Source organism: Protomyctophum bolini (assembly GCF_963924005.1).
Source record: "Protomyctophum bolini genome assembly, chromosome: 20".
In the NCBI taxonomy this organism is placed as follows: Eukaryota; Metazoa; Chordata; class Actinopteri; order Myctophiformes; family Myctophidae; genus Protomyctophum; species Protomyctophum bolini.
In genome coordinates, this window is record NC_137881.1 from 25,884,085 (window position 1) to 25,911,374 (window position 27,290).

Genomic DNA, 27,290 nt, shown 5'->3' on the forward strand with positions numbered 1-27,290 from the left:
TATAGAGCTGTGTAGGATATTAGTACAATCTTACTCACAATTGTTTACAGTAAAACAACAAAATAATTGGGGGCAGATGACAAGTTCACAAGTTTTGTTTTATTTGATAGATCACGAATATATAGAAACAATGCACTTAACGCGTGCTATAGTATGCCGTACGATATGGGCTATAGCCCATGGTCAATAATGATGAAAAACGAGGATAATTCTTTTTCAAATACTCAAAAATGATGAAAAACGGCGTGCTATAGTATGCCGTACGATATGGGCTATAGCCCATGGTCCAAAATGATGAAAAATGAGGATAATTAGTTTTTTTAATTAAAAAACTATGGGCTATAACCCATCATTTCTTTTCATTTTTTCATTTTTCAAATCCTCAAAATGATAAAAAAACGGCGTGCTATAGTATGCCGTACGATATGGGCTATAGCCCATGGTCAAAAATGATGAAAAACGAGGATATTTTTTTTTCAAAAATTCAAAGAACTATGGGCTATAACTCACTGTCTGTGAGCATACATGTCCATCTTTCATGGGTGACAGGTCCATACTGTGGAAGTTGTTGACTTTTCCTGTGTGGGGGCGTGTGTGTGTGTGTGTGTGTGTGTGTGTGCGCGTGCGTGCATGTCACGTGACCCTCTCACGCGGCTCTCACATCGTGACCAGAACCAACCAATCACGTTACGGGGGTAAGAAACACGCCTCTCCCTTTGCACCAATGAGCAAACGGCCGCAGCAAGCAACCCGGAAGATGTAGAAGGAACGTTGGAGAAAGTTCCAAATATGAAGGAAAACATTTCTACCAAAACTTCATAGAGATTATTAATGACGGCGCAGGTAAGATACATACCGTATTCATTATGTGTGGTGTGTCAGCACTAATAGTAGTATTATTGGTTATTTAGTACTAGTGGTTGGAGCCAGGACTGATAACAGCAATAGTATTGAATCATTTTATGTACTTTTTCTTGGGATGTCTGGAGCCTTGTTTTAAGGGCATTTGAGGTGCTGTGGTAGCAAGAGGTGCATGCGAGGGCTCCTGTTAGGGTCTTCAATATGTTTTTGTTGACCAGTCATTGTGATGACTGATAATAATCTCAATTACAGAGGAAGGGAAGGAAGTTGAATACCATAGTGTTAAGGACTTACTCTTCTCTATTTCTCTTCTCTCTCTGCATGGTTTGTAAGTGTTGTATTTAAAGTGTTGTATTTAACTCTATATTTCACTTCTCTCTCTGCATGGTTTGTAAGTGTTGTATTTAACTCTATATTTCACTTCTCTCTCTGCATGGTTGTAATTGTAAGTGTTGTATTTAACTCTATATTTCTCTTCTCTCTCTGCATGGTTGTAACTGTTGTATTTATCTCTCTAATAGTCTCTATTTCTCTTCTCTCTCAGGTGTTGGTGTTGTATTTTGCACAGAGTGCAGAGGTAGCTGGACTCAGGTCAGAGACCTTGACTCTGCCGGCACAGCTCTCCAGTAGCCTCCTGTGGCAACAGCTGGTACTACGACACCCACGGTAAATGCAGTATTAATATTATCAATATATTATATTATAGAGGGTATGCGCATGCTTAAAGTGAATGGCACATTGAGTGGCAAAGCAACATGCAAAGTGAGTTTAACATTGTTTAATGCAATCAGATATGACTTTTCTGTTTGGATGTCTGGGCTGTCGAGGCCAGAAAGTAGTTTTTTGCCACTCAGTAGGCATTCCTGCATAACTTCCGGGTTTGATGATGTCACACGCATACCCTCTATTATTAGGGATGTCAAAATAACGGAGTTAATTCATTTGTGAAATTAATTCGATCCACTCTGCACTATCTATCTGGATGGGGAAAGAGTCAGTTATTGCCTTAAAATGCTGCACAATTTACATTAGGGCTGCCGTAATTGTCCAAAAATTGGATTCGGATATTCGTTTTAAAAACCCACGTGGATTCGAACAATTCGAGCCATTCGGATTTCGGATTTCAATTCGAGCCAATCGGATTTTTTAATAATTATATTTACACCAATACAACCTGAGACATAACATTTAATATCGCATTGCTGGCGCAACTCTCTCTCTCTCTCCGCGCATTGGTGTTGCTGAAAACTGAGATGGAACGGAACGCATACATTCTCCCTTCTCCAGTAAAACATTTTTCTTAAATGAGCAATCCTACCACACAGCCTTATCAAAACGAGGCACGGAGGCAGTGTTAATTCTGCTGCATTATTATTATCTGTGGACTGTGGGTCTGCTGCCGAGTGCCGACGTTATGAAACGTTTTAGCTGGCTAGCGCCTGCGCTCCGCTGTTATGCTCAAATTAGTGACCCTAAAGAATTCTGAGGCAACACGGCTGGAGACGAGGCAGCCAATCAGAACTGCGCTGCGCTGTATAGTCTGTGTTTAGGAAATGATTTATTCTTCAATGTATGCCGTTGTCGGCGTGTCGCGTGGCAAATATAACTAATCTACAAGCTCACAAGTCACAACGCTTACCCATGGCACTGAAAACTAATAATAATAATAAATAAAAAAATATTTTTTATTATTATTTTTAATTCGAACCTTAATTTTATATATTCGGTTATTAATTATTATTTTTGATTCGAATCTATATTCGGATATAGAATATTCGTTGGCAGCACTAATTTACATAGGCAGTAGCTCAAATCGCATAGCACGACAACGGGGTGTGAGACACCATCCTACCACACTGGATTTGTTATATAGATTTTACATACTGTACGTATGTTTTATTCTTTATATCTGCCTTCTGTTATTTATCTTTGCATTCCCACAACAATATACAGAAAAACATGGCATATTTTGGACTTAGTTCAAATGGTGATTCATCAGGATTAATTGATTTTTAAGCAGTAATTAATCAGATAAAATAATGTAATCGTTTGACACCCCTAATTATTATTGTAGTTATTATTGATGTGATTATTGGCATCAAACAACAAAACATGTGTTGCTCTTCTCTCCCTCTCCCGCGCTCTCATGATATTTCATTGGCATGAATGTACCACAAATAATATTGGCAAAGCAAGCAATTATATCAGAATCAGAAGACATTCAATCATTATTGCCATGACATGTAAACATGTTAGGAATTTGGTTTGGTGGGACAGCAGAGTGCAGTTACAACAACATTAGGACAAGTGCAAAACAGGACAAGAATAGTGAATAAAATAAAGTGCAGAGAGTTCAAGTGATCCGTTCAGAGCACAAGTCAGTCCATTCCACTCTTGAGTGGGGGTGGAGGGATTATGGCATGGAAATAATGATTAATGATTAATAAAAACAACAAAAATACTACTTGAACAGACTGACATTTTGGGTTATACTGTAGTATACTATACTCTCTCGCTATGTCTCTCTCTGTCTTTTGGGACAGATAAACAGCACATAGCATATATGGCAAAAAAATCATTGCACATCGACATCTTGTCACCCATTTAATAAAAAAAATATTAGCATCACAGACAAACACAAACATAAAAGCGACAATGTACACCCCCCCCCCCCCCCCCCCCCAAAGCACAACAGCACAAACAAAGAATAAAATGAAAGAAAAGAAAAAAATAGAGGGGGGAAAAAACAGGTAATCCTGCTACCCTAATAGAAAGGGGTGCATGAGCACCTGGCCGTTCATTCGTGCTCTATCTCCGACCAAGCCACACTTCCACCACACATCTCTCTATGCAAAATAAAACCTGCACACTCCCACAAAAGACATAGACTACATTGCATTCGCCAAAAATGTCTTATTTACTGTTTAAATATTACTTTTCTGAAACACGCTATTCTTGCTCAACCTCAACAGCCTACGTCAGAATCGTCATGTTGGCGTCTACTACGCCAACTACGTTCACTTAATGGGGCCAGTCCTTCACAGTGACACACGCGTTAGATGAACCACGCGACCGGCATGGTTTATACCCCTCAATGTCGTGCCTACTCTACACTGCCATCCCAAGTCCCCTCCCCCTTTCACTGCTCCTGTGTGTGACCTGTGAACTACTCTCTGACTGCACTGTGGCTTGATTTATATGTGCGAGGTTGAAATGTAATGCACATAAATTAATTATAGGTCCAGCAAGCAAATCATGATTGGCTGTTTGTGCTCAATAGGTCACCATCACATTCCGATTTTAGCTGTTGTATTTTGTATGACATTTATTTGGGCCAGTAGTTTCATATCTATCCTTTTTCCGACCAACACAGAACATGCTAACGGTGTTAGCGCGTTAGCATCCATCTTGCTTTTGATTTATATGTGCGAGGTGGAAATGTAATGCACATAAATTAATTATAGGTCCAGCAAGCAAATCATGATTGTCTGTTTGTGCTCAATAGGTCACCATCACATTCCGATTTTAGGTGTTGTGTTTTGGATGACATTTTGACCAGTAGTTTCATATCTATCCTTTTTCCTTTGACCAACACAGACCATGCTAACGGTGTTAGCGCGTTAGCATCACACAGCTTACAGCGTCAGTGTTGCATGAATACTTTCAACCATGACAATGCCGACTACTTTTGCTACACACACTTCCAAAGGATTATGGAGATGTCTTTATATTTTTTTTAAGGTTGAGAAATGAAATAATTATGGTCGTTTCTAATCTCAGCATTTCACAAGAGAAAGACGTGGATGCCTTTCGCTGCGCTGTTGGCGTTGCCATGTCTCATAGAAACAAGTAAATAGGTCTATAAAAATAATCCCAAAACAAGCGCATATAACAGGGGTCTGTAACCTATTTTCAATGAAGTGCCATGTTTTTAATTTCTAGATAGTGAGTCAGCCACAAGCTCACATCACAACAATAATCCATGTAATAATCACAATAACAATACTAATAATAATAATCATAATAATAATAATAACAATAAACTTCTTTGTAAACTCACTCATTTACAAACAAGCTCACATCAGAACAATAATGCATGTAATAATAATAACAATAATAATAATAATCATTATAAGAAAAACAACACTAACAACAGTACAGTACAGTACAGTACAGTACAGTACAGTACAGTAAAGACGTACAGTAAAGTACAGTACAGAGGACAACATTACAGTACAGTGCAATACTAAGGAGTGCAGTACAGTATCCTGCTACCCTAATAGACAGGGGTACATAAGCACATGGCCGTTTATCCAACAGCTTTCTCCCACCGAACCACACTTTCACCACACATCTCTATATGCAAAATAAAACCTGCACACTCCCAGAAAACATATAGACTACATTGCATTCGCCAAAAATGTCTTATTTACTGTTTAAATATTACTTTTGTCAAACACGCTATTATTGCTCAACCTCTACAGCCTACGTCAGAATCGTCATGTTGGCGTCTACTACGCCAACTACGTTCACTTAATGGGGCCAGTCCTTCACAGTGACACACGCGTTAGATCAACCACGCGACCGGGATGGTTTCTACCCCTCAATGTCGTGCCTACTCTACACTGCCATCCGAAGCCCCCTCCCCCTTTCACTGCTCCTTTGTCGCCAACTACGTTCACTTAATGGGGCCAGTCCTTCACAGTGACACACGCGTTAGATGAACCACGCGACCGGGATGGTTTCTACCCCTCAATGTCGTGCCTACTCTACACTGCCATCCCAAGTCCCCTCCCCCTTTCAGCGACTCGAACAGCAGCTCCGTCCGAAAGCCCACAGCACTACTGCACAGCCCCACACATGTCACACACCCAAATGAATCGAATGAATGAATAAGGCGCTTATATCGCTTTTGCTCAGTGGATGGGACATTTACATTAAAAGCAATCGGATGGACGCGTGGATAACGGCATGGTTGTGTGCAATCGGAGGGAAAGCTTCCATAATCCATATAGCTTCCATGCTAGCTGCTTCAGACACAGGGGAGGGAGATGGCCCGGTCTCGAGTGCGAAATAGCGCTTATGCAACAATTACCCTAAAAACACAAACACATCAACTCGATGTCATTGTGAATAAGAATTTCGAGCGACAAAATAATTTTTGGAAGGACACTTTCACCCAGTATGAAGCTATATGTGGTAGCCGTCTGTGTCACACCAAAACTGGTGTCCTATACAATCCTGTAACGATCCTCTCTTGCATCTGGGCTGAGGCACTGCCTGCGAGTTGGCTCCGTCTAATAAGCAAATTTAGAAATTCCTGTTTGAGAGCTAGCTAATTTAAGACATCCGGTTGCCTTCAGAATAAAATAAGGTCATTTAATTCGTTAATTACATAATTATTACATTACATTATTAGTATTATTGTTACATTACAGTTATTGTAAAGACACACATTATGTTCCTGTGTAAAAATAAGTAATTCAATATATCTAAATGGATAAATGCTATTCACTACAGTGCATGGACTTTAAAAAGTGGAAATTATACTTCTGGATTTGCAGGCCTGGCGCCACGGGGGGGGGGGAGGGGTGTTTGCCCCCCTAAATCAACCTCTCTGCCCCCTTACATCAAAAGTGGAAAAAACTCTACAGTTACAGACAAAACAATTACAGGTACATTTCCAGGCATTCAATTAAATTCCCTTGCTTGAAAGGAAGGAAGTAAGGATGCATCTTAATACAGGATCCAGCAGCATCTTAATGATCTCCCATCTACAACTGGAAAAACAACATTCCTCACCTATAGGCCATCCTTGGGGTGGGGAGGGGTGCTAATGTAATTGTTGCAGTGGTCAGGGTGCTTAAGTGGCCAGCTACTGTAACTAGCCAGGGGTGCTAATGTCATTGTGCTGGGTGTGGTCAGGGTGCTTAAGTGGCCAGCTTAGCTAACAATAAGCTTCTTTGTAAACTCACTCATTTACAAACAAGCTCACATCAGAACAATAATGCATGTAATAATAATAACAATAATAATAATAATCATTATAAGAAAAACAACAATAACAACACTAACAACAGTACAGTACAGTACAGTACAGTACAGTACAGTACAGTACAGTACAGTACAGTACAGTACAGTACAGTACAGTACAGTAACGACGTACAGTAAAGTACAGTACAGAGGACAACATTACAGTACAGTGCAATACTAAGGAGTGCAGTACAGTACTATAATAATTTATAACCCATCCGTTACTACATGTGCAGGGCACACTACTGAGTTTAAAAACACAGCTGAAACATGAAGTGGAGTCTGTCAACTCCTTCTTCCCATATTGCGCTGCAACGACACTGGGATGAGGCCCCCGAAGGGGGCCGAAATTCTAGTAGTAGTAATGTACACCTGTGAGAGAGACACTGTCTGTTAATTCCAAAATCCACTGTCCCCTACGTTTGGGTCACATAGAGTCTAATCCAGGGAGGTACGAATATTAAAGTATTCTATAAATGTCTTAGAGAAGCCTTTGGTGGTTCCTCTGAGAGAGTTTTTTCTTTTTCTAAGCTTAAGAAGTACATCACAACTCACAAGGTTGAGCTATATTGAGTGAGAGGGTGGTTTTGGAGACTTCCAAGATAGTAATATTGTTCTTCTAAAGAGTGTTGCAAAAGCAATCTCCATAGGGCGATTTTAGGTAACTTCATATAAGAACTGTGTTTGAAAAATAAACCGACCGCCCCGGCCTTTCTGTCTGGGGAGTGGCTGTGCGTCGTTTATGATGTCCATTCATATTTGATACAGCCAGTTAATGGAGAAAATGGAATTAATGTGGCCCCAAAAGCCTTGAAACTACATATGAAGGCAATGTCGCTGCTAGTATACGTCACGCCCAGCTGTCAACATATTGTGTTCCTGAGATTCCTCGATGTGGAAATGAGCTGAAGAAGTTGTCACAGGAGAGATTAAATGTGGCACAGAGGGAGGGAAAACTATGGAATGCATTGTCTTATATAAATCCTTACAGCACCTAATTCCCACATCGTACCATCTATTAACCCATTCTGACCGGGCACCCATTTTGGTGTTGGCATCATGTTATGCTTTAGCTATTGAAAAATAGCAGATCTACAAGCTCATAGCGCGCCACCGAGTGGCGCGATACGAGCTTGTAGGTCTGCTATTTTTGAAAAATCGAAGAACGACTGACATTTTTTAGAATCTGATCTCAGGTCAGAATGGGTTCATCAGACCAGTGTGTGTCCAGTGGAAACCTCGTTATGAATCTGATCTCAGGTCAGAATGGGTTAAATGAGTCAATAGTAGTTTGATGGGAGCATATATAGAAGGTGAAAGAAATTTAAAGTGATGTCAAAATTGGATCCAAACTTTTAAAGTTGATAATACTGTGGTATAGGGAAGGAGATAGAGGAAGATACTAGGTACACTATCTCGGGTACGTGTAACCAGTAATTTATCTTGTGAAATTAGCTCCACCATCTCCTGTCTTTCTCTACTCTTCTCTACTGAACCACTGCTTAGTTCTCTTCACCCTTCTCTAAGCTCTCTCTCTCTCTCTCTCTCTCTCTCGTCCTCCAGACTGGACATACTGAGTGACCAGGTGGTCCTGGCAGTGGGCCAGCAGTACGTGGAAGTGGGCGACCAGGAGGTGACGCTGTCGGACGGCGAGGAGGTCGCGGTCATCACACCCGTCAGTGGAGGCTAGAGGGGAACCCAAGGTGGGACACTTGTTTTCAAATGTAAAGTCCTTTTCCACATGTCCCCCATTGGTGGGAATGGATGGAGCTTGAAACCTGATACCCCAAAAAATCTGATAACAAGCTTATTGAGTACCCATTATCAATAAGCTTTGGGCTTATCAAGCCTGCGATCGAGCATAGCGGCCCATGAGGCGATCAAGAAATTAATGTAATTGCCCATGCTGCCACAAACATGTTGGTCTAAAAGTGTATTGATGCCTGCCAACCAGCGCTGCCCGGGTAACAAAATTATGATTTTAAAAGTACGGTACACACAATAACCAGTTAACAGTTTCTTAAATATTATTTAAGTAAAAATGGTTTTAAACGATTGAATTGTGGTTTTGGCATTGAACATTGGAACATATGAATAGTGAATACAAATGTATTTTCTGTCTGCCTTTTAAGGCTTCGTAATCAAATATTGCACAGGGTAGATATGACAAATACCTTAAATATACAAAGATTAGATATAATGCTATACTTATTATAAGAAATGGTAACTAGATCTAGACAACTAAAACTAGACTAAAACAAAAATGTGACTGAAACTAAATAAAATATGACTGTGAAAATGAACACCGATCAGGATATCGTTATTGCTGATGAGCTCAGCCGAGGAGGTGGAGGAGGAAAAGAACGCCAAGCGAAGGGATGAGAACGGAGGTGCAGAACAAGCCATGGAGGAGAGGAAGGGCAGCGATTGGCTGAAACTGACGAGCGAGCTGCTATCGGTGGACGATGCCACACGCCTCGTCGGCGACGATGGCTGTGGAGCCATCGCTATGTTTATAGGTACTGCACAAAGTGTGTGTGTGTCAGTGTCAGTGTGTGCGGTGTTGTTTTTGGTAGCACATTTCTATTTTAGTTTAGTCATAGTCTTTGGAACGAAACTTAATTTGGTTTTAGTCACATTTTAGTCACCTGGAATGTTTTAGTGTTACGTGCTGCGACATGTTGTGAACTTGTAGATCTGCTATTTTCAACATGCAACCAAGTGTAAAATGACTTGTCTTACTTATACTGGATCTTTTGTCCACTAATCCCTTGCAAACATTTTAGTCTAGTTTTTATTTATATATTTAGTCTTACTTTTAGTCATCATAGCTTAGTTTTCATGTAGTTTCCATTTAGTTTTCGTCAGTGAAAAGAGGTAGTCGACAAACCTCATAGTTTTAGTCGTCGAAATCAAGTGTGTGTGTGTGTGTGTGTGTGTGTGTGTGTGTGTGTGTGTGTGTGTGTGTGTGTGTGTGTGTGTGTGTGTGTGTGTGTGTGTGTGTGTGTGTGTGTGTGTGTGTGTGTGGGTGCGTGGGTGCGTGGGCGCTCCAGGCACGACGAGGGACACATTCGAGGGGAGGCGTGTGATTCGCCTGGAGTACGAGGCATATGAGGCCATGGCCCAATCGGAGCTAAGAAAGGTGTGCCGAGGCGCCAGGGAGGCGTGGCCAGGCGTGAGACACATCTGCATCCATCACAGACTGGGGTATTGATTGATTATATTAGCTATCGTATCGTCACTGGCGGGTAGAAATGATATATATACTATGTGTGTGTGTGTGTGTGTGTGTGTGTCCAGCATCGTGCCAGTGGGCGAGGCCAGTGTTGTCATAGCGATATCGTCTCCCCATCGTCAAGACTCCCTTCAGGCTGTCCAGTACTGCATCAATACCCTGAAATCTACTGTCCCCATCTGGAAAAAGGTACTACTACTTTAGGAGTACAGTGATTCATACTCAGGGGTTCTCAACCCGTGGGTCGCGACCCCTTGGGGGTCGCCAAATTATTTTGGGGGGGGGGGTCCCCTAATTATTGAAAAAAATAAAATAATAACTTCCAACTGAATGGCTGGAAAATGGAAATGAAGAGTTTACACATAGTACATGCGTACACCTTCCCTAATATAACGATTATATCTGGTTTCAGTATTTATTTATGGTGTATTGTCTCTATTATTAAGGTTATTGTAGAAGTCAATTAATATTGGGGGCGGGGCGGGGGTCCAGAGACATTGCCAAAGCATTTCCGGGGGTCTCCGGCCAAAAACGTTGAGAACCCCTGTACTAGGAGAACAGTGATTCATAGTGGTGCACCACTATTATATTATAGTATATGTACTACTAGTTTAGTAAATGTTTCTATTATCAGTGGTGCTCACACCTTCTTGGGCCCCTCAAAATATATGTATTTGGTCGCTGAGCCCCATCTCAAAAGATGTCGCGGGGCCCCCAAAAGCAAAGATTTGAGTTAATTGATTTTGCTATAGAAAATCTTGATCAGCGATTTATACTATGACACTATTGACAAAGTGCAAAAACAATGACCAATTTCTGTAGAATTTTGAGGGGCAATTTGTGTAAAAATAATAGTAATTGATAATTACTAAGAAGATCACTACTAGTAGTACTAGTTATAGTAGTACAACAGTAGTTGTATTAATGTACAGTAATTGGTATAATAGTAGTAATGTGTTTTCTACACTGAATTTAGCGTGTGTGTGTGTGTGTGTGTGTGTGTGTACACAGGAGGTATATGAGGACGATGGTGCGAGCTGGAAGGAGAATCAGGAATGTCCATGGGGTCACTCTAAACGAACCTGAATCTATTATTATTAGTTATTGTAATGATTATAATAACAATATGTCTTATCATTATAATGTTAATGTTTTATAATTATATACTATTATCTCTATTGCTCTATTTAATATTATAATTTACAGTGCTAGTATTGGCTTTTACTGTTAGCAATATTAAAGGCTCTAGAGTCTAGAGGTACTTTTTAGTACTGACAGGCTAGATGGAGAAAATCTAATAAAACTCTGGCTGTATTCATTTATTTCATTGTAGTCATGTTAATTCATTAGCAATACTGGTAATGCAAAATTCTATTTATTTTTATGAACACTACTTGCAATCGTACAAGCAAAAGCACAATTTTCATAGTTTTCCCTGTGTAGAAATATTCTTTCTTGTAATACTAGTAACTGCCGTATAGTAATACCAAGTTCCATACCGATTTATGGGTCACAGATGATTGTGTACACTGGTGTGATGGGGCATTCTGAGTGTGGCATTGATTGTTTAGGTAAAGAGAAGGGAACCCGCACACTCGTATGCTCCAAAAGATAACTTTTATTGACGACGTTTCGAGCCAAGGCTCTTCATCTGGTTAAAACTCTTGATTGTTTAGGTGCCCTACTGTACCTGTACCTCTGCTCCTGTAGTCCTATCATCAAGTGGCAGGTAGTAGTTATAGAAACGAGAATATTTCAGCTCCAGCTCAGAGAAACATCACTGCAACAACAGTTTCTTCAAGGGGTAGAACACCCTTGTAGATAACCCTCAAGGCCCTTTATTATATATCCTGTTTTGTTTGTCTTACCATTTTCTGTAATCTGACTGGTATGACAATCTCAGTGTTGCACTGCACTTTCCAGTCAACAAATTTATATGCCTTGATATTGTAAATAATGGCTGATTTTATTTTACACACGCGATATACAAGCTCACAACGTCTCTGATGTCATGGACTACAATTCCCACAATTCTTTGGTGCACTGCTCCTCCTTGTGGACAGGGGGAGAGCTGTCTTACTGAGACAACATGTAGTCCAGGAAGGAAGTGAGCCCAGTGAGACATGAAACACTGAAAAGGAATCTTTGAAATGTGTTATAGTTTTAGAAATATAGTGCTTTCAAATTTGAAAAACGATGGGCTATAACCAATCGTTTTTTGATTTTATTTTTTTATCCTCGTTTTTAATCATTTTTGACCATGGGCTATAGCCCATACCATACGGCATACTATAGCACGCCGTTTTTCATCATTTTTGAGGATTTGAATTTTTTTTTTTAATTAAATAAACATGGGTTATAGCCCATCGTTTTTTGAATTTTTACATTTTTTCTTTATCCTGGTTTTTAAAAATTTTGACCATGGGCTATAGCCCCTACCGTACGCCATACTATAGCACGCCGTTTTTCATCATTGAAAGCATTTCAGCATTTAGGTTTTTTGGTTAGGCATTTGGATTGTTTTGGTTGATGATTTTTGTTTTCTGCATATTGCTTTTGTTTTGTTATTTGACATGTTTAGTTTGTTTTGTTGTTTCAGTTTGTATATTGACTCATTTTTTTAACCTACAACGTTTGGTTTATAAATCCTTGTCATTATTTTTATGCCACAAAGGCATGGGAGATGCATGGTGCAGAGTTCTGTCTCCATGCCCCCAATTACCCAGGTGTAAGCAGTCACTGATTAGCCCCTCCCCTATAAAGCCTGGTGGCCATTTTAGCTTTCCTGTTTGGTCTTTGTTTGTTTGCACTGACTGAGCAAAGTAGGAAACTGCTTTAGCACTTTTTGAGTTTAGGCCATTGTGCAGAAATGTTGCCTTTGTTAGAACCACAATATGAAGGTACAGATCACAGAGTTCTACTTATAGGCTTGTCTACTCGCCATTGTGGTTCTGACAGAGTTCTACTTATAGGCTTGTCTACTCTTGCCATTGTGGAACACATCAACAGTGTGGTTATCTTAGCACTTGTAATGGATTCCCAAGATGGAAAACCATCAAGTTGAATTTACTGAGCTGTTCTTACTCTGCCATGGTCACATATACAATTTCCATAGTCCTGTTCTTACCCCCAAATCTCAACTAGGAGGAACAAGACTTTTGTGCTTCCTGCTGGTCATGTCACTAGGTCAGGTGCAGTAGGTGCACCCATTCACCTGGATTCCCACATACATTTTGACCATATTTGAAAATAGCCGATCTACAAGCTCGCAATGCGGCGCATTGTTTGAGCTTGTAGCTGCTATTTTCGAAAAGGTTTTTATACATTTGAAAACTTGAAATGGGACATTCGGCACAATGAGCATAGGCGGATCTAGAGATAAAGGGCCCCTGGGCCACCGAACCCCGAATGTTTTTTTGATTGTTTTTTACACTCTCAAGCGTAAAAGATCTTATTTGTAGTAGTTAACAGTAGCACAATTAGAAATGTGCCCCCTATGGCCTGAAGAATAATGGCAGAATAGATATGATATGATAACACTTATTCAACACTGCAGAACATTTAAACAAACATGTGAGAAATAAAAATCACACCTGTGTGAAGTGAGGGTCACTCTTATCATTCATCATCTCATTCGGGCCAATCACAATTTGCGTCCTCACCTTCGTCATCAATAGTTGTGTTTACACAAACCCTCAGAGTGAGAGGCTAGCACCCCTCAAAAATAGATTTCTTCTGAAAATATCTACAAGCTGAGCTTGTAGCTTGGCCATTTTCACTATTTTTTAAACTGCCTGCTCTATTTTGAGGGGCACTGTCTTACACAAACATTAAATTCCCATTGACAATGAATGGACAATTTTACATCAGTGTCTGAGCAAATAGACATAGTGTCTATTATAGGCTACATCATGACGATGTAGAGAGCACCCCTCACTTCTTTTTTTTATACTATTTTAATAGGGTTATTAGTGGTTAATTTTTTTCTTCCTGGAAATAATGTCTGTGTTTCCGAGGCTAGTGTGGCTGCAGAGTAAAGCCACCATGTGCTAAAGGTGTAATCACAGAGCTATCTGGTCGTAGGACAGTGTCTACAAGAAAACATAAGTGGGTTTCAGATGAGCCGATCTTAATTTGTTAACTGGACAGTGTGACAATGAATTGAACATTTAGTGTAAACATACAACTACTGGACAGTGGACAGCAGTGAGACAGCATTTGACAGCCCTCCTGGGAGTAGCACCCAGATCGCGGCAGATCCCAACATATAGCTGGCATGTACTACCTACCAGGGCTTTGTTTGCTATGTCATCGCTACTTAGTACTTACCATCACTACTTGCATGTGACTAAATAAATTAAAATAGGGATGTGTTGCAGTGGTTGATAACGAACCGTCCAAAGCCTCAACTCTAAATATGACACTAGTTGGCAACATATGCTGAACACAGCATCCACAATCATGTACACTACACAAAGGCACCTACACATGCATGTCTCAAATAATGAATACACACAATCAGTACACCCTATAACAATCAATCCTTAGGATATTATTAGGCTAGCATGGATGGACACATAGCACACAACTTAGTACCTATTATAAAATCCCAGGTTGATCTAACAAATCAGTCCTGTGTGATCACCAACTCACCACAACTTGCCCTATTCTGCTATATTTGGTGATCTTAATTTAATTTTGGCCTACAGACAGAATAGCCCTGAAAAAAAAATCACTCTTAAACAACACAACTTAATCTACATGTTAATTTCACTCGTCCATATAATATTATGTTAAAATGTTATACCGGTACTTTCAAAAGTTTCAAAGTGTTTTAGCGGTCGGCTGCTCGGTTGCTAGGCAACACAGCACCTGTGTTGACGACAGTTTGGACCAATAAGCAGGACGCCTGTGCCAGCCCATGTGCCAGCCACGCACACGCTGGGCGCCTGTCAACCTATCACAAGCTTGGGTGCGGGAGGGGGAGGAGCAAATAGTCAGGTCCGAAAGCACAGTGTACCAGAATTTCAGAAGACGTCGTGCCACCACCCTGACCAGCAGCACCTGTCCGCAACTAACTAGTTTTATAGAGATAGACTGTTGACTAGTCTGTCCCGGACTCCCGGCGCTGTTTTTCCTTTATTTTTTGACGGCATGGGCTCTCAGATTGGCAACTGATCGATGGCAACGTGACTGTCAACTTTAACTGGACGGGTAAAGAGCAAGGAATAGTCGCAACGGCTTTTTTCGATGGTTTCGCCAGCAGATGGGCCTCCAAGCTTGGCGACGTTTAGCCCCTCTCGGAACCCTCCGAAAGCTTTTATGATCCGACCTAGCTTTGCTCAAAATGTCAGAAACTTTACTACATTTGGGTTCTGCTTGTGGGGCTAGGCGACGTTCACCACTAGGCCCGCTGGCCCAGGGACTCTTTTGGATACCACATTTCGGTTTTGAAGTTGTTTTTATGTATGTACTATAATGTACTAGTCTGTCTCGGCGCTGTTTTTCCTTTTTTGACGATGGGCATGAGCTCTCAGGTTGGCAACTGACCGACGACACGCACCGACCGTCAACTTTAACTGGACGGTGAAAGAGCAAGGAGCAGCCGCAACGGCTTTTTTCGACGGTTTCGCCAGCAGATGGGCCTCCAAGCTTGGCGACGTTCACCACTAGCCCCGGGGGACTCTTTTGGATACCTTTACATGCATGCAGGTAGATGATTTATTTTAAGAATTAGGCAGAATCATTATGTTTCGTTTGTACTTGGTTTCTCTGTGTGTGGTGGTGCCCGTGTTTGTATAGGGTTAGTGCTGGTTAGCCCCACAAGCAGAACCCAATGGTAGTAAAGTTTCTGACATTTTTAAGACTTTAAGTTAAAGTCCAAATTTCATAAAAGCTTTATGGAGGGTTCCGAGAGGGGCTAAGTGCTGGTCAGAGCCATCTTATAGTATGTCCGATGTCTAGATATCTGGTGCTGGTTAAATTGTAAGCAATTTTGGCCTGGCTCTGGCTCTGTACGAGGCCACAAAGCACCATCGAATTTTCAGTTAATTTGCAGTCTGGGAAACTGTTTTGATCGTGTCATTTTCAGCTGTTGTTAACAAGCTAGTAGCAACTGTCATGTTGAATGCATATGTCATCTGATGCTAATAATTTATGTACATCATGTCCCCGCGACCTATTTAAAACTAACGTCCGAATTGATATTTTTTCAAACACAGAGATTAGGCTATGTTAATGTCAGTTGTGATATGCTAACGTAATGTAGCCTAATGCTAACGTAAAAGTACACAATGATTTTAAAAACGTTTATTGGGAGTATTTTTGAACCATGGGACTTGGCGCTTACGACCAATGAGAGTGACTCATTCCGCAATGACGTCACGGTCGGCCAATCACAACAGTCCTTTTCCGGGACTTTCCAGGGCCTTGGGAGGACTTTCCAACCGTCTGTTCTGCCGCAGATAAGTAAGCCTGGAACCGAGGCTACTGTTCTGCTAGTCTCGCATTGCCAGACTGTTGGTTGTTTGTCATGGTCTGCTGATTCACAAACACAATACTGTGACCTTGTAGATCGGTTATTTTCAAATATCCAATGCATGCATATAGTTTTAAAGTCATGATGTGGCCTTCTTCTTTCGTCAGTTTCTGGCTAGTTTTCATAGACCTGGTTGCTTATTTCTCCCGCAAAATCTGGCAACGCCGCTTGTACAGTGAACGTTAACGATTCAGGGACTACTCGTTTTACCAGTGGAGAGCGCTAAAGTTCTGTAAGTAATGCAAAATGAAACATTTAAGTTATTAAATTATTTTTGTGTATTATTTGTCCTGTTAGAAAGACACTAATAACGGTAATGGTTGGTTGTCTGTTGTCATGGTTAAATACGTTGTGGTTGGTTAAAAATCTTATTGAAGGTTGGTTGTAAATAGTTAAGGTGTTGTTGAGGCTTGATTGATGGGTCATATTTCCCTTTTATGCATAATTTAACATTTCGGTTTCGGTCGAACCATGGTCCGCTAAAAAAGGCCGGACTCGGTTCGCTTCCAAACGAACCACGGTGCGGTTCGTTACTGGTGTGAATGCATTCGGACTTTATAGAGGACCAAATACAGTACGATAGCCAAAATAGCTGTCGGGCTTCGGCAGTTGTGAGGCTGCATTAATAATTAGTTATAAAAGCATGTATTTTTTACGGGGATCACTATTGATATGACAGCTGACAGTCTGATTTTATTTTAATAGTAGACGCATGTCGAGGCGCAGCGCAAATGTAATGGCAGCGTAGCCTACGAGGTTCACATGCGCAAAAATAACAGATGTATAATTATCGACACGGAATGGTGTACGGTATATGGTACACGTGGATGTAAGCTTGTAGATCTGTTTATTTTAAGCATGCGCAGCCGTCACGCAAAGTTATGACAAAGCATGCGATGCATGAGTCTTCATGCGAGAGTTTCTCTTTCAACTCGTGTCCCCTACTTTTTTCTGTCTGTCTGTCTGTGTTTGTGTGCGTGTGTGTGTGTGTGTGTGTGTGTGTGTGTGTGTGTGGGGGGGGGGGGGGGCGCACATGAGGGGGAGAGAACCATATATTTATATGGGAGAGACGCAGAGACAGAGAATTTGAAATATTTAAAATCATCCATGTCGCGCACGGCCGCACGTATAGAGAAAAAGCCAATGTTAAATAAGCTATACACAGGTGGTCCCAAATGATTAATTGATTACATCACTATAGCAAAAGACGTAAAACTAGGTCAACTCAATTAGCTGCAGAGCTTTTCTGACTTGAAGCTCAATAACCTACAACTGACCACCTTCAAGTTTAAACCATAAGATGACATGGAAATGCCTGCCGATTTGATGCGCAGAAATACCATAACTAATCAGGTCAAGGTGCACACATGGAAGAAAAGTCATTTTTATCGGGGATACCTTGTTGTTGTAGGCTATACGTCTCCGTGAATTGTATGCATCAGCAGCAAGCACATTATTGTTCAAACACCTGCTCCTCTGTTCACCTGTTGCTCTTATTTGGCTAATAAAATAATTAAGAATGAATGCAATAGCAAGTTGTTGCTGTCATGTTGCTGTTCTCTTCTCTCTCTGTGTGACTGAAGGTTGCCCCAAAAATTGTAGACAGTGATTTCCCCTCATGTTCTTTTTCCCTCACTATTTGGTTCGCTTAACATGTCCACGTGTCATTTGTTTACATATTTGGTACGCTTTACAAAGTCCAGTGTGAACACCAAACGGACCAAAATCAAAATGCTAATATTTGGTCCTTGGTCCTTGATCCGGACCTTCTAAGCGAACTTTGGGTGTGAAAGAGCCCTTAATTATAATCATCTCGTTTTCAGTAGCATATTTGATAGTGTTTTCCTGTGCTTTTTGTAATGTCACTGCGTGATCTTATAATCATCTCGTTGTGTGTGTGTGTGTGTGTGTGTGTGTCAGTGTGTGTCATTTTACAGGTAGAGGCTGAACTCCAGAAAAAGGGAAGACGAATGATGGAAGGAACTGAGTGAAACGCTGATGTGAAGTCTGTGGACATGAACGTGGACATGAAGCTGGGGAGATGCCGAGGTATCAGTTTCGATCTGGAGGCATTGGGAACATGTCGTTTCATCAGAGGAGGTAAGATGATGGAAGGACATTTTCCCAAGGCCAGCGTCAGACGAGCATTTTTGCCCTTCCCCCAGCTCGCCCACTAGTAATGTTGAGAGAAGAATGTTTCCTGTCATTACTACATACCCTTCATTTTCTGTGCACGGTAGGTACGAAGTGGGTAAGTTGTATAATCATGTGACAATATCCACTTAACTGTATTGTTTTCAGTAGCATATTTGATTGTGTTTTCCCGGGATCTTATAATCATCTCGTTGTGTGTGTGTGTGTGTGTGTGTCATTTTACAGGTAGAGGCTGAACTCCAGAAAACGGGAAGACGAATGATGGAAGGAACTGAGTGAAACGCTGATGTGAAGTCTGTGGACATGAACGTGGACATGAAGCTGGGGAGAAGCAGAGGTATCAGTTCGGTCTGGAGGCATTGGGAACATGTCGTTCCATCAGAGGAGGTAAGATGATGGAAGGACATTTCCCCAAGGCCAGCGTCAGACGAGCATTTTTGCCCTTCCCCCAGGTCGCCCACTATTAATGTTGAGAGAAGAATGTTTCCTGTCATTACTACATACCCTTAATTTTCTGTGCACGGTAGGTACGAAGTGGGTAAGTTGTATAATCATGTGACAATATCCACTTAACTGTATTGTTTTCAGTAGCATATTTGGTTGTGTTTTCCCGGGATCTTATAATCATCTCGTTGTGTGTGTGTGTGTGTGTCATTTTACAGGTAGAGGCTGAACTCCAGAAAACGGGAAGACGAATGATGGAAGGAACTGAGTGAAACGCTGATGTGAAGTCTGTGGACATGAACGTGGACATGAAGCTGGGGAGAAGCAGAGGTATCAGTTCGGTCTGGAGGCATTGGGAACATGTCGTTCCATCAGAGGAGGTAAGATGATGGAAGGACATTTTCCCAAGGCCAGCGTCAGACGAGCATTTTTGCCCTTCCCCCAGGTCGCCCACTAGTAATGTTGAGAGAAGAATGTTTCCTGTCATTACTACATACCCTTAATTTTCTGTGCACGGTAGGTACGAAGTGGGTAAGTTGTATAATCATGTGACAATATCCACTTAACTGTATTGTTTTCAGTAGCATATTTGATTGTGTTTTCCCGGGATCTTATAATCATCTCGTTGTGTGTGTGTGTGTGTGTCATTTTACAGGTAGAGGCTGAACTCCAGAAAACGGGAAGACGAATGATGGAAGGAACTGAGTGAAACGCTGATGTGAAGTCTGTGGACATGAACGTGGACATGAAGCTGGGGAGAAGCAGAGGTATCAGTTCGGTCTGGAGGCATTGGGAACATGTCGTTCCATCAGAGGAGGTAAGATGATGGAAGGACATTTTCCCAAGGCCAGCGTCAGACGAGCATTTTTGCCCTTCCCCCAGGTCGCCCACTAGTAATGTTGAGAGAAGAATGTTTCCTGTCATTACTACATACCCTTAATTTTCTGTGCACGGTAGGTACGAAGTGGGTAAGTTGTATAATCATGTGACAATATCCACTTAACTGTATTGTTTTCAGTAGCATATTTGATTGTGTTTTCCCGGGATCTTATAATCATCTCGTTGTATGTGTGTGTGTGTCATTTTACAGGTAGAGGCTGAACTCCAGAAAACGGGAAGACGAATGATGGAAGGAACTGAGTGAAACGCTGATGTGAAGTCTGTGGACATGAACGTGGACATGAAGCTGGGGAGAAGCAGAGGTATCAGTTCGGTCTGGAGGCATTGGGAACATGTCGTTCCATCAGAGGAGGTAAGATGATGGAAGGACATTTTCCCAAGGCCAGCGTCAGACGAGCATTTTTGCCCTTCCCCCAGGTCGCCCACTAGTAATGTTGAGAGAAGAATGTTTCCTGTCATTACTACATACCCTTAATTTTCTGTGCACGGTAGGTACGAAGTGGGTAAGTTGTATAATCATGTGACAATATCCACTTAACTGTATTGTTTTCAGTAGCATATTTGATTGTGTTTTCCCGGGATCTTATAATCATCTCGTTGTGTGTGTGTGTGTGTGTGTCATTTTACAGGTAGAGGCTGAACTCCAGAAAACGGGAAGACGAATGATGGAAGGAACTGAGTGAAACGCTGATGTGAAGTCTGTGGACATGAACGTGGACATGAAGCTGGGGAGAAGCAGAGGTATCAGTTCGGTCTGGAGGCATTGGGAACATGTCGTTCCATCAGAGGAGGTAAGATGATGGAAGGACATTTTCCCAAGGCCAGCGTCAGACGAGCATTTTTGCCCTTCCCCCAGGTCGCCCACTAGTAATGTTGAGAGAAGAATGTTTCCTGTCATTACTACATACCCTTAATTTTCTGTGCACGGTAGGTACGAAGTGGGTAAGTTGTATAATCATGTGACAATATCCACTTAACTGTATTGTTTTCAGTAGCATATTTGATTGTGTTTTCCCGGGATCTTATAATCATCTCGTTGTGTGTGTGTGTGTGTGTCATTTTACAGGTAGAGGCTGAACTCCAGAAAACGGGAAGACGAATGATGGAAGGAACTGAGTGAAACGCTGATGTGAAGTCTGTGGACATGAACGTGGACATGAAGCTGGGGAGAAGCAGAGGTATCAGTTCGGTCTGGAGGCATTGGGAACATGTCGTTCCATCAGAGGAGGTAAGATGATGGAAGGACATTTTCCCAAGGCCAGCGTCAGACGAGCATTTTTGCCCTTCCCCCAGGTCGCCCACTAGTAATGTTGAGAGAAGTATGTTTCCTGTCATTACTACATACCCTTAATTTTCTGTGCACGGTAGGTACGAAGTGGGTAAGTTGTATAATCATGTGACAATATCCACTTAACTGTATTGTTTTCAGTAGCATATTTGATTGTGTTTTCCCGGGATCTTATAATCATCTCGTTGTGTGTGTGTGTGTGTCATTTTACAGGTAGAGGCTGAACTCCAGAAAACGGGAAGACGAATGATGGAAGGAACTGAGTGAAACGCTGATGTGAAGTCTGTGGACATGAACGTGGACATGAAGCTGGGGAGAAGCAGAGGTATCAGTTCGGTCTGGAGGCATTGGGAACATGTCGTTCCATCAGAGGAGGTAAGATGATGGAAGGACATTTTCCCAAGGCCAGCGTCAGACGAGCATTTTTGCCCTTCCCCCAGGTCGCCCACTAGTAATGTTGAGAGAAGAATGTTTCCTGTCATTACTACATACCCTTAATTTTCTGTGCACGGTAGGTACGAAGTGGGTAAGTTGTATAATCATGTGACAATATCCACTTAACTGTATTGTTTTCAGTAGCATATTTGATTGTGTTTTCCCGGGATCTTATAATCATCTCGTTGTGTGTGTGTGTCATTTTACAGGTAGAGGCTGAACTCCAGAAAACGGGAAGACGAATAATGGAAGGAACTGAGTGAAACGCTGATGTGAAGTCTGTGGACATGAACGTGGACATGAAGCTGGGGAGAAGCAGAGGTATCAGTTCGGTCTGGAGGCATTGGGAACATGTCGTTCCATCAGAGGAGGTAAGATGATGGAAGGACATTTTCCCAAGGCCAGCGTCAGACGAGCATTTTTGCCCTTCCCCCAGGTCGCCCACTAGTAATGTTGAGAGAAGAATGTTTCCTGTCATTACTACATACCCTTCATTTTCTGTGCACGGTAGGTACGAAGTGGGTAAGTTGTATAATCATGTGACAATATCCACTTAACTGTATTGTTTTCAGTAGCATATTTGATTGTGTTTTCCCGGGATCTTATAATCATCTCGTTGTGTGTGTGTGTGTGTGTGTGTGTGTCATTTTACAGGTAGAGGCTGAACTCCAGAAAACGGGAAGACGAATGATGGAAGGAACTGAGTGAAACGCTGATGTGAAGTCTGTGGACATGAACGTGGACATGAAGCTGGGGAGAAGCAGAGGTATCAGTTCGGTCTGGAGGCATTGGGAACATGTCGTTCCATCAGAGGAGGTAAGATGATGGAAGGACATTTTCCCAAGGCCAGCGTCAGACGAGCATTTTTGCCCTTCCCCCAGGTCGCCCACTAGTAATGTTGAGAGAAGAATGTTTCCTGTCATTACTACATACCCTTAATTTTCTGTGCACGGTAGGTACGAAGTGGGTAAGTTGTATAATCATGTGACAATATCCACTTAACTGTATTGTTTTCAGTAGCATATTTGGTTGTGTTTTCCCGGGATCTTATAATCATCTCGTTGTGTGTGTGTGTGTGTGTCATTTTACAGGTAGAGGCTGAACTCCAGAAAACGGGAAGACGAATGATGGAAGGAACTGAGTGAAACGCTGATGTGAAGTCTGTGGACATGAACGTGGACATGAAGCTGGGGAGAAGCAGAGGTATCAGTTCGGTCTGGAGGCATTGGGAACATGTCGTTCCATCAGAGGAGGTAAGATGATGGAAGGACATTTTCCCAAGGCCAGCGTCAGACGAGCATTTTTGCCCTTCCCCCAGGTCGCCCACTAGTAATGTTGAGAGAAGAATGTTTCCTGTCATTACTACATACCCTTAATTTTCTGTGCACGGTAGGTACGAAGTGGGTAAGTTGTATAATCATGTGACAATATCCACTTAACTGTATTGTTTTCAGTAGCATATTTGATTGTGTTTTCCCGGGATCTTATAATCATCTCGTTGTGTGTGTGTGTGTGTGTCATTTTACAGGTAGAGGCTGAACTCCAGAAAACGGGAAGACGAATGATGGAAGGAACTGAGTGAAACGCTGATGTGAAGTCTGTGGACATGAACGTGGACATGAAGCTGGGGAGAAGCAGAGGTATCAGTTCGGTCTGGAGGCATTGGGAACATGTCGTTCCATCAGAGGAGGTAAGATGATGGAAGGACATTTTCCCAAGGCCAGCGTCAGACGAGCATTTTTGCCCTTCCCCCAGGTCGCCCACTAGTAATGTTGAGAGAAGAATGTTTCCTGTCATTACTACATACCCTTAATTTTCTGTGCACGGTAGGTACGAAGTGGGTAAGTTGTATAATCATGTGACAATATCCACTTAACTGTATTGTTTTCAGTAGCATATTTGATTGTGTTTTCCCGGGATCTTATAATCATCTCGTTGTGTGTGTGTCATTTTACAGGTAGAGGCTGAACTCCAGAAAACGGGAAGACGAATGATGGAAGGAACTGAGTGAAACGCTGATGTGAAGTCTGTGGACATGAACGTGGACATGAAGCTGGGGAGAAGCAGAGGTATCAGTTCGGTCTGGAGGCATTGGGAACATGTCGTTCCATCAGAGGAGGTAAGATGATGGAAGGACATTTTCCCAAGGCCAGCGTCAGACGAGCATTTTTGCCCTTCCCCCAGGTCGCCCACTAGTAATGTTGAGAGAAGAATGTTTCCTGTCATTACTACATACCCTTAATTTTCTGTGCACGGTAGGTACGAAGTGGGTAAGTTGTATAATCATGTGACAATATCCACTTAACTGTATTGTTTTCAGTAGCATATTTGATTGTGTTTTCCCGGGATCTTATAATCATCTCGTTGTGTTTGTGTGTGTGTGTCATTTTACAGGTAGAGGCTGAACTCCAGAAAACGGGAAGACGAATGATGGAAGGAACTGAGTGAAACGCTGATGTGAAGTCTGTGGACATGAACGTGGACATGAAGCTGGGGAGAAGCAGAGGTATCAGTTCGGTCTGGAGGCATTGGGAACATGTCGTTCCATCAGAGGAGGTAAGATGATGGAAGGACATTTTCCCAAGGCCAGCGTCAGACGAGCATTTTTGCCCTTCCCCCAGGTCGCCCACTAGTAATGTTGAGAGAAGAATGTTTCCTGTCATTACTACATACCCTTAATTTTCTGTGCACGGTAGGTACGAAGTGGGTAAGTTGTATAATCATGTGACAATATCCACTTAACTGTATTGTTTTCAGTAGCATATTTGATTGTGTTTTCCCGGGATCTTATAATCATCTCGTTGTATGTGTGTGTGTGTCATTTTACAGGTAGAGGCTGAACTCCAGAAAACGGGAAGACGAATGATGGAAGGAACTGAGTGAAACGCTGATGTGAAGTCTGTGGACATGAACGTGGACATGAAGCTGGGGAGAAGCAGAGGTATCAGTTCGGTCTGGAGGCATTGGGAACATGTCGTTCCATCAGAGGAGGTAAGATGATGGAAGGACATTTTCCCAAGGCCAGCGTCAGACGAGCATTTTTGCCCTTCCCCCAGGTCGCCCACTAGTAATGTTGAGAGAAGAATGTTTCCTGTCATTACTACATACCCTTAATTTTCTGTGCACGGTAGGTACGAAGTGGGTAAGTTGTATAATCATGTGACAATATCCACTTAACTGTATTGTTTTCAGTAGCATATTTGATTGTGTTTTCCCGGGATCTTATAATCATCTCGTTGTGTGTGTGTGTGTGTGTGTCATTTTACAGGTAGAGGCTGAACTCCAGAAAACGGGAAGACGAATGATGGAAGGAACTGAGTGAAACGCTGATGTGAAGTCTGTGGACATGAACGTGGACATGAAGCTGGGGAGAAGCAGAGGTATCAGTTCGGTCTGGAGGCATTGGGAACATGTCGTTCCATCAGAGGAGGTAAGATGATGGAAGGACATTTTCCCAAGGCCAGCGTCAGACGAGCATTTTTGCCCTTCCCCCAGGTCGCCCACTAGTAATGTTGAGAGAAGAATGTTTCCTGTCATTACTACATACCCTTAATTTTCTGTGCACGGTAGGTACGAAGTGGGTAAGTTGTATAATCATGTGACAATATCCACTTAACTGTATTGTTTTCAGTAGCATATTTGATTGTGTTTTCCCGGGATCTTATAATCATCTCGTTGTGTGTGTGTGTGTGTGTCATTTTACAGGTAGAGGCTGAACTCCAGAAAACGGGAAGACGAATGATGGAAGGAACTGAGTGAAACGCTGATGTGAAGTCTGTGGACATGAACGTGGACATGAAGCTGGGGAGAAGCAGAGGTATCAGTTCGGTCTGGAGGCATTGGGAACATGTCGTTCCATCAGAGGAGGTAAGATGATGGAAGGACATTTTCCCAAGGCCAGCGTCAGACGAGCATTTTTGCCCTTCCCCCAGGTCGCCCACTAGTAATGTTGAGAGAAGTATGTTTCCTGTCATTACTACATACCCTTAATTTTCTGTGCACGGTAGGTACGAAGTGGGTAAGTTGTATAATCATGTGACAATATCCACTTAACTGTATTGTTTTCAGTAGCATATTTGATTGTGTTTTCCCGGGATCTTATAATCATCTCGTTGTGTGTGTGTGTGTGTCATTTTACAGGTAGAGGCTGAACTCCAGAAAACGGGAAGACGAATGATGGAAGGAACTGAGTGAAACGCTGATGTGAAGTCTGTGGACATGAACGTGGACATGAAGCTGGGGAGAAGCAGAGGTATCAGTTCGGTCTGGAGGCATTGGGAACATGTCGTTCCATCAGAGGAGGTAAGATGATGGAAGGACATTTTCCCAAGGCCAGCGTCAGACGAGCATTTTTGCCCTTCCCCCAGGTCGCCCACTAGTAATGTTGAGAGAAGAATGTTTCCTGTCATTACTACATACCCTTCATTTTCTGTGCACGGTAGGTACGAAGTGGGTAAGTTGTATAATCATGTGACAATATCCACTTAACTGTATTGTTTTCAGTAGCATATTTGATTGTGTTTTCCCGGGATCTTATAATCATCTCGTTGTGTGTGTGTGTCATTTTACAGGTAGAGGCTGAACTCCAGAAAACGGGAAGACGAATAATGGAAGGAACTGAGTGAAACGCTGATGTGAAGTCTGTGGACATGAACGTGGACATGAAGCTGGGGAGAAGCAGAGGTATCAGTTCGGTCTGGAGGCATTGGGAACATGTCGTTCCATCAGAGGAGGTAAGATGATGGAAGGACATTTTCCCAAGGCCAGCGTCAGACGAGCATTTTTGCCCTTCCCCCAGGTCGCCCACTAGTAATGTTGAGAGAAGAATGTTTCCTGTCATTACTACATACCCTTCATTTTCTGTGCACGGTAGGTACGAAGTGGGTAAGTTGTATAATCATGTGACAATATCCACTTAACTGTATTGTTTTCAGTAGCATATTTGATTGTGTTTTCCCGGGATCTTATAATCATCTCGTTGTGTGTGTGTGTGTGTGTGTGTGTGTCATTTTACAGGTAGAGGCTGAACTCCAGAAAACGGGAAGACGAATGATGGAAGGAACTGAGTGAAACGCTGATGTGAAGTCTGTGGACATGAACGTGGACATGAAGCTGGGGAGAAGCAGAGGTATCAGTTCGGTCTGGAGGCATTGGGAACATGTCGTTCCATCAGAGGAGGTAAGATGATGGAAGGACATTTTCCCAAGGCCAGCGTCAGACGAGCATTTTTGCCCTTCCCCCAGGTCGCCCACTAGTAATGTTGAGAGAAGAATGTTTCCTGTCATTACTACATACCCTTAATTTTCTGTGCACGGTAGGTACGAAGTGGGTAAGTTGTATAATCATGTGACAATATCCACTTAACTGTATTGTTTTCAGTAGCATATTTGGTTGTGTTTTCC

At 42.1% G+C, this 27,290-nt stretch overlaps 1 protein-coding gene across 1 annotated transcript; it reads left to right on the plus strand.

The window, feature by feature from the left end:
* Positions 1-726: 726 nt before the first annotated feature.
* LOC308335037 (molybdopterin synthase catalytic subunit-like) lies at positions 727-11,451 on the plus strand. Its single transcript, XM_080791989.1, has 7 exons — positions 727-843; positions 1,406-1,527; positions 8,458-8,597; positions 9,208-9,413; positions 9,948-10,101; positions 10,195-10,318; positions 11,141-11,451. Exons 4-7 carry the CDS (start codon positions 9,224-9,226, stop codon positions 11,213-11,215), a joined length of 543 nt encoding a protein of 180 aa, XP_080648115.1. The 5' UTR covers positions 727-843; positions 1,406-1,527; positions 8,458-8,597; positions 9,208-9,223; the 3' UTR covers positions 11,216-11,451.
* The last annotated feature ends 15,839 nt before the right edge of the window (positions 11,452-27,290 follow it).

What these genes read in the sequence shown, in the direction of transcription:
- LOC308335037 (XM_080791989.1), top strand. Translation starts at nt 9,224, where the DNA reads ATGAGCTCAGCCGAGGAGGTGGAGGAGGAAAAGAACGCCAAGCGAAGG. An exon ending in AGCCATCGCTATGTTTATAG is followed by an intron (nt 9,414 to 9,947) that starts GTACTGCACAAA and finishes TGGGCGCTCCAG; the next exon opens with GCACGACGAGGGACACATTC. An exon ending in CTGTCCCCATCTGGAAAAAG is followed by an intron (nt 10,319 to 11,140) that starts GTACTACTACTT and finishes GTGTGTACACAG; the next exon opens with GAGGTATATGAGGACGATGG.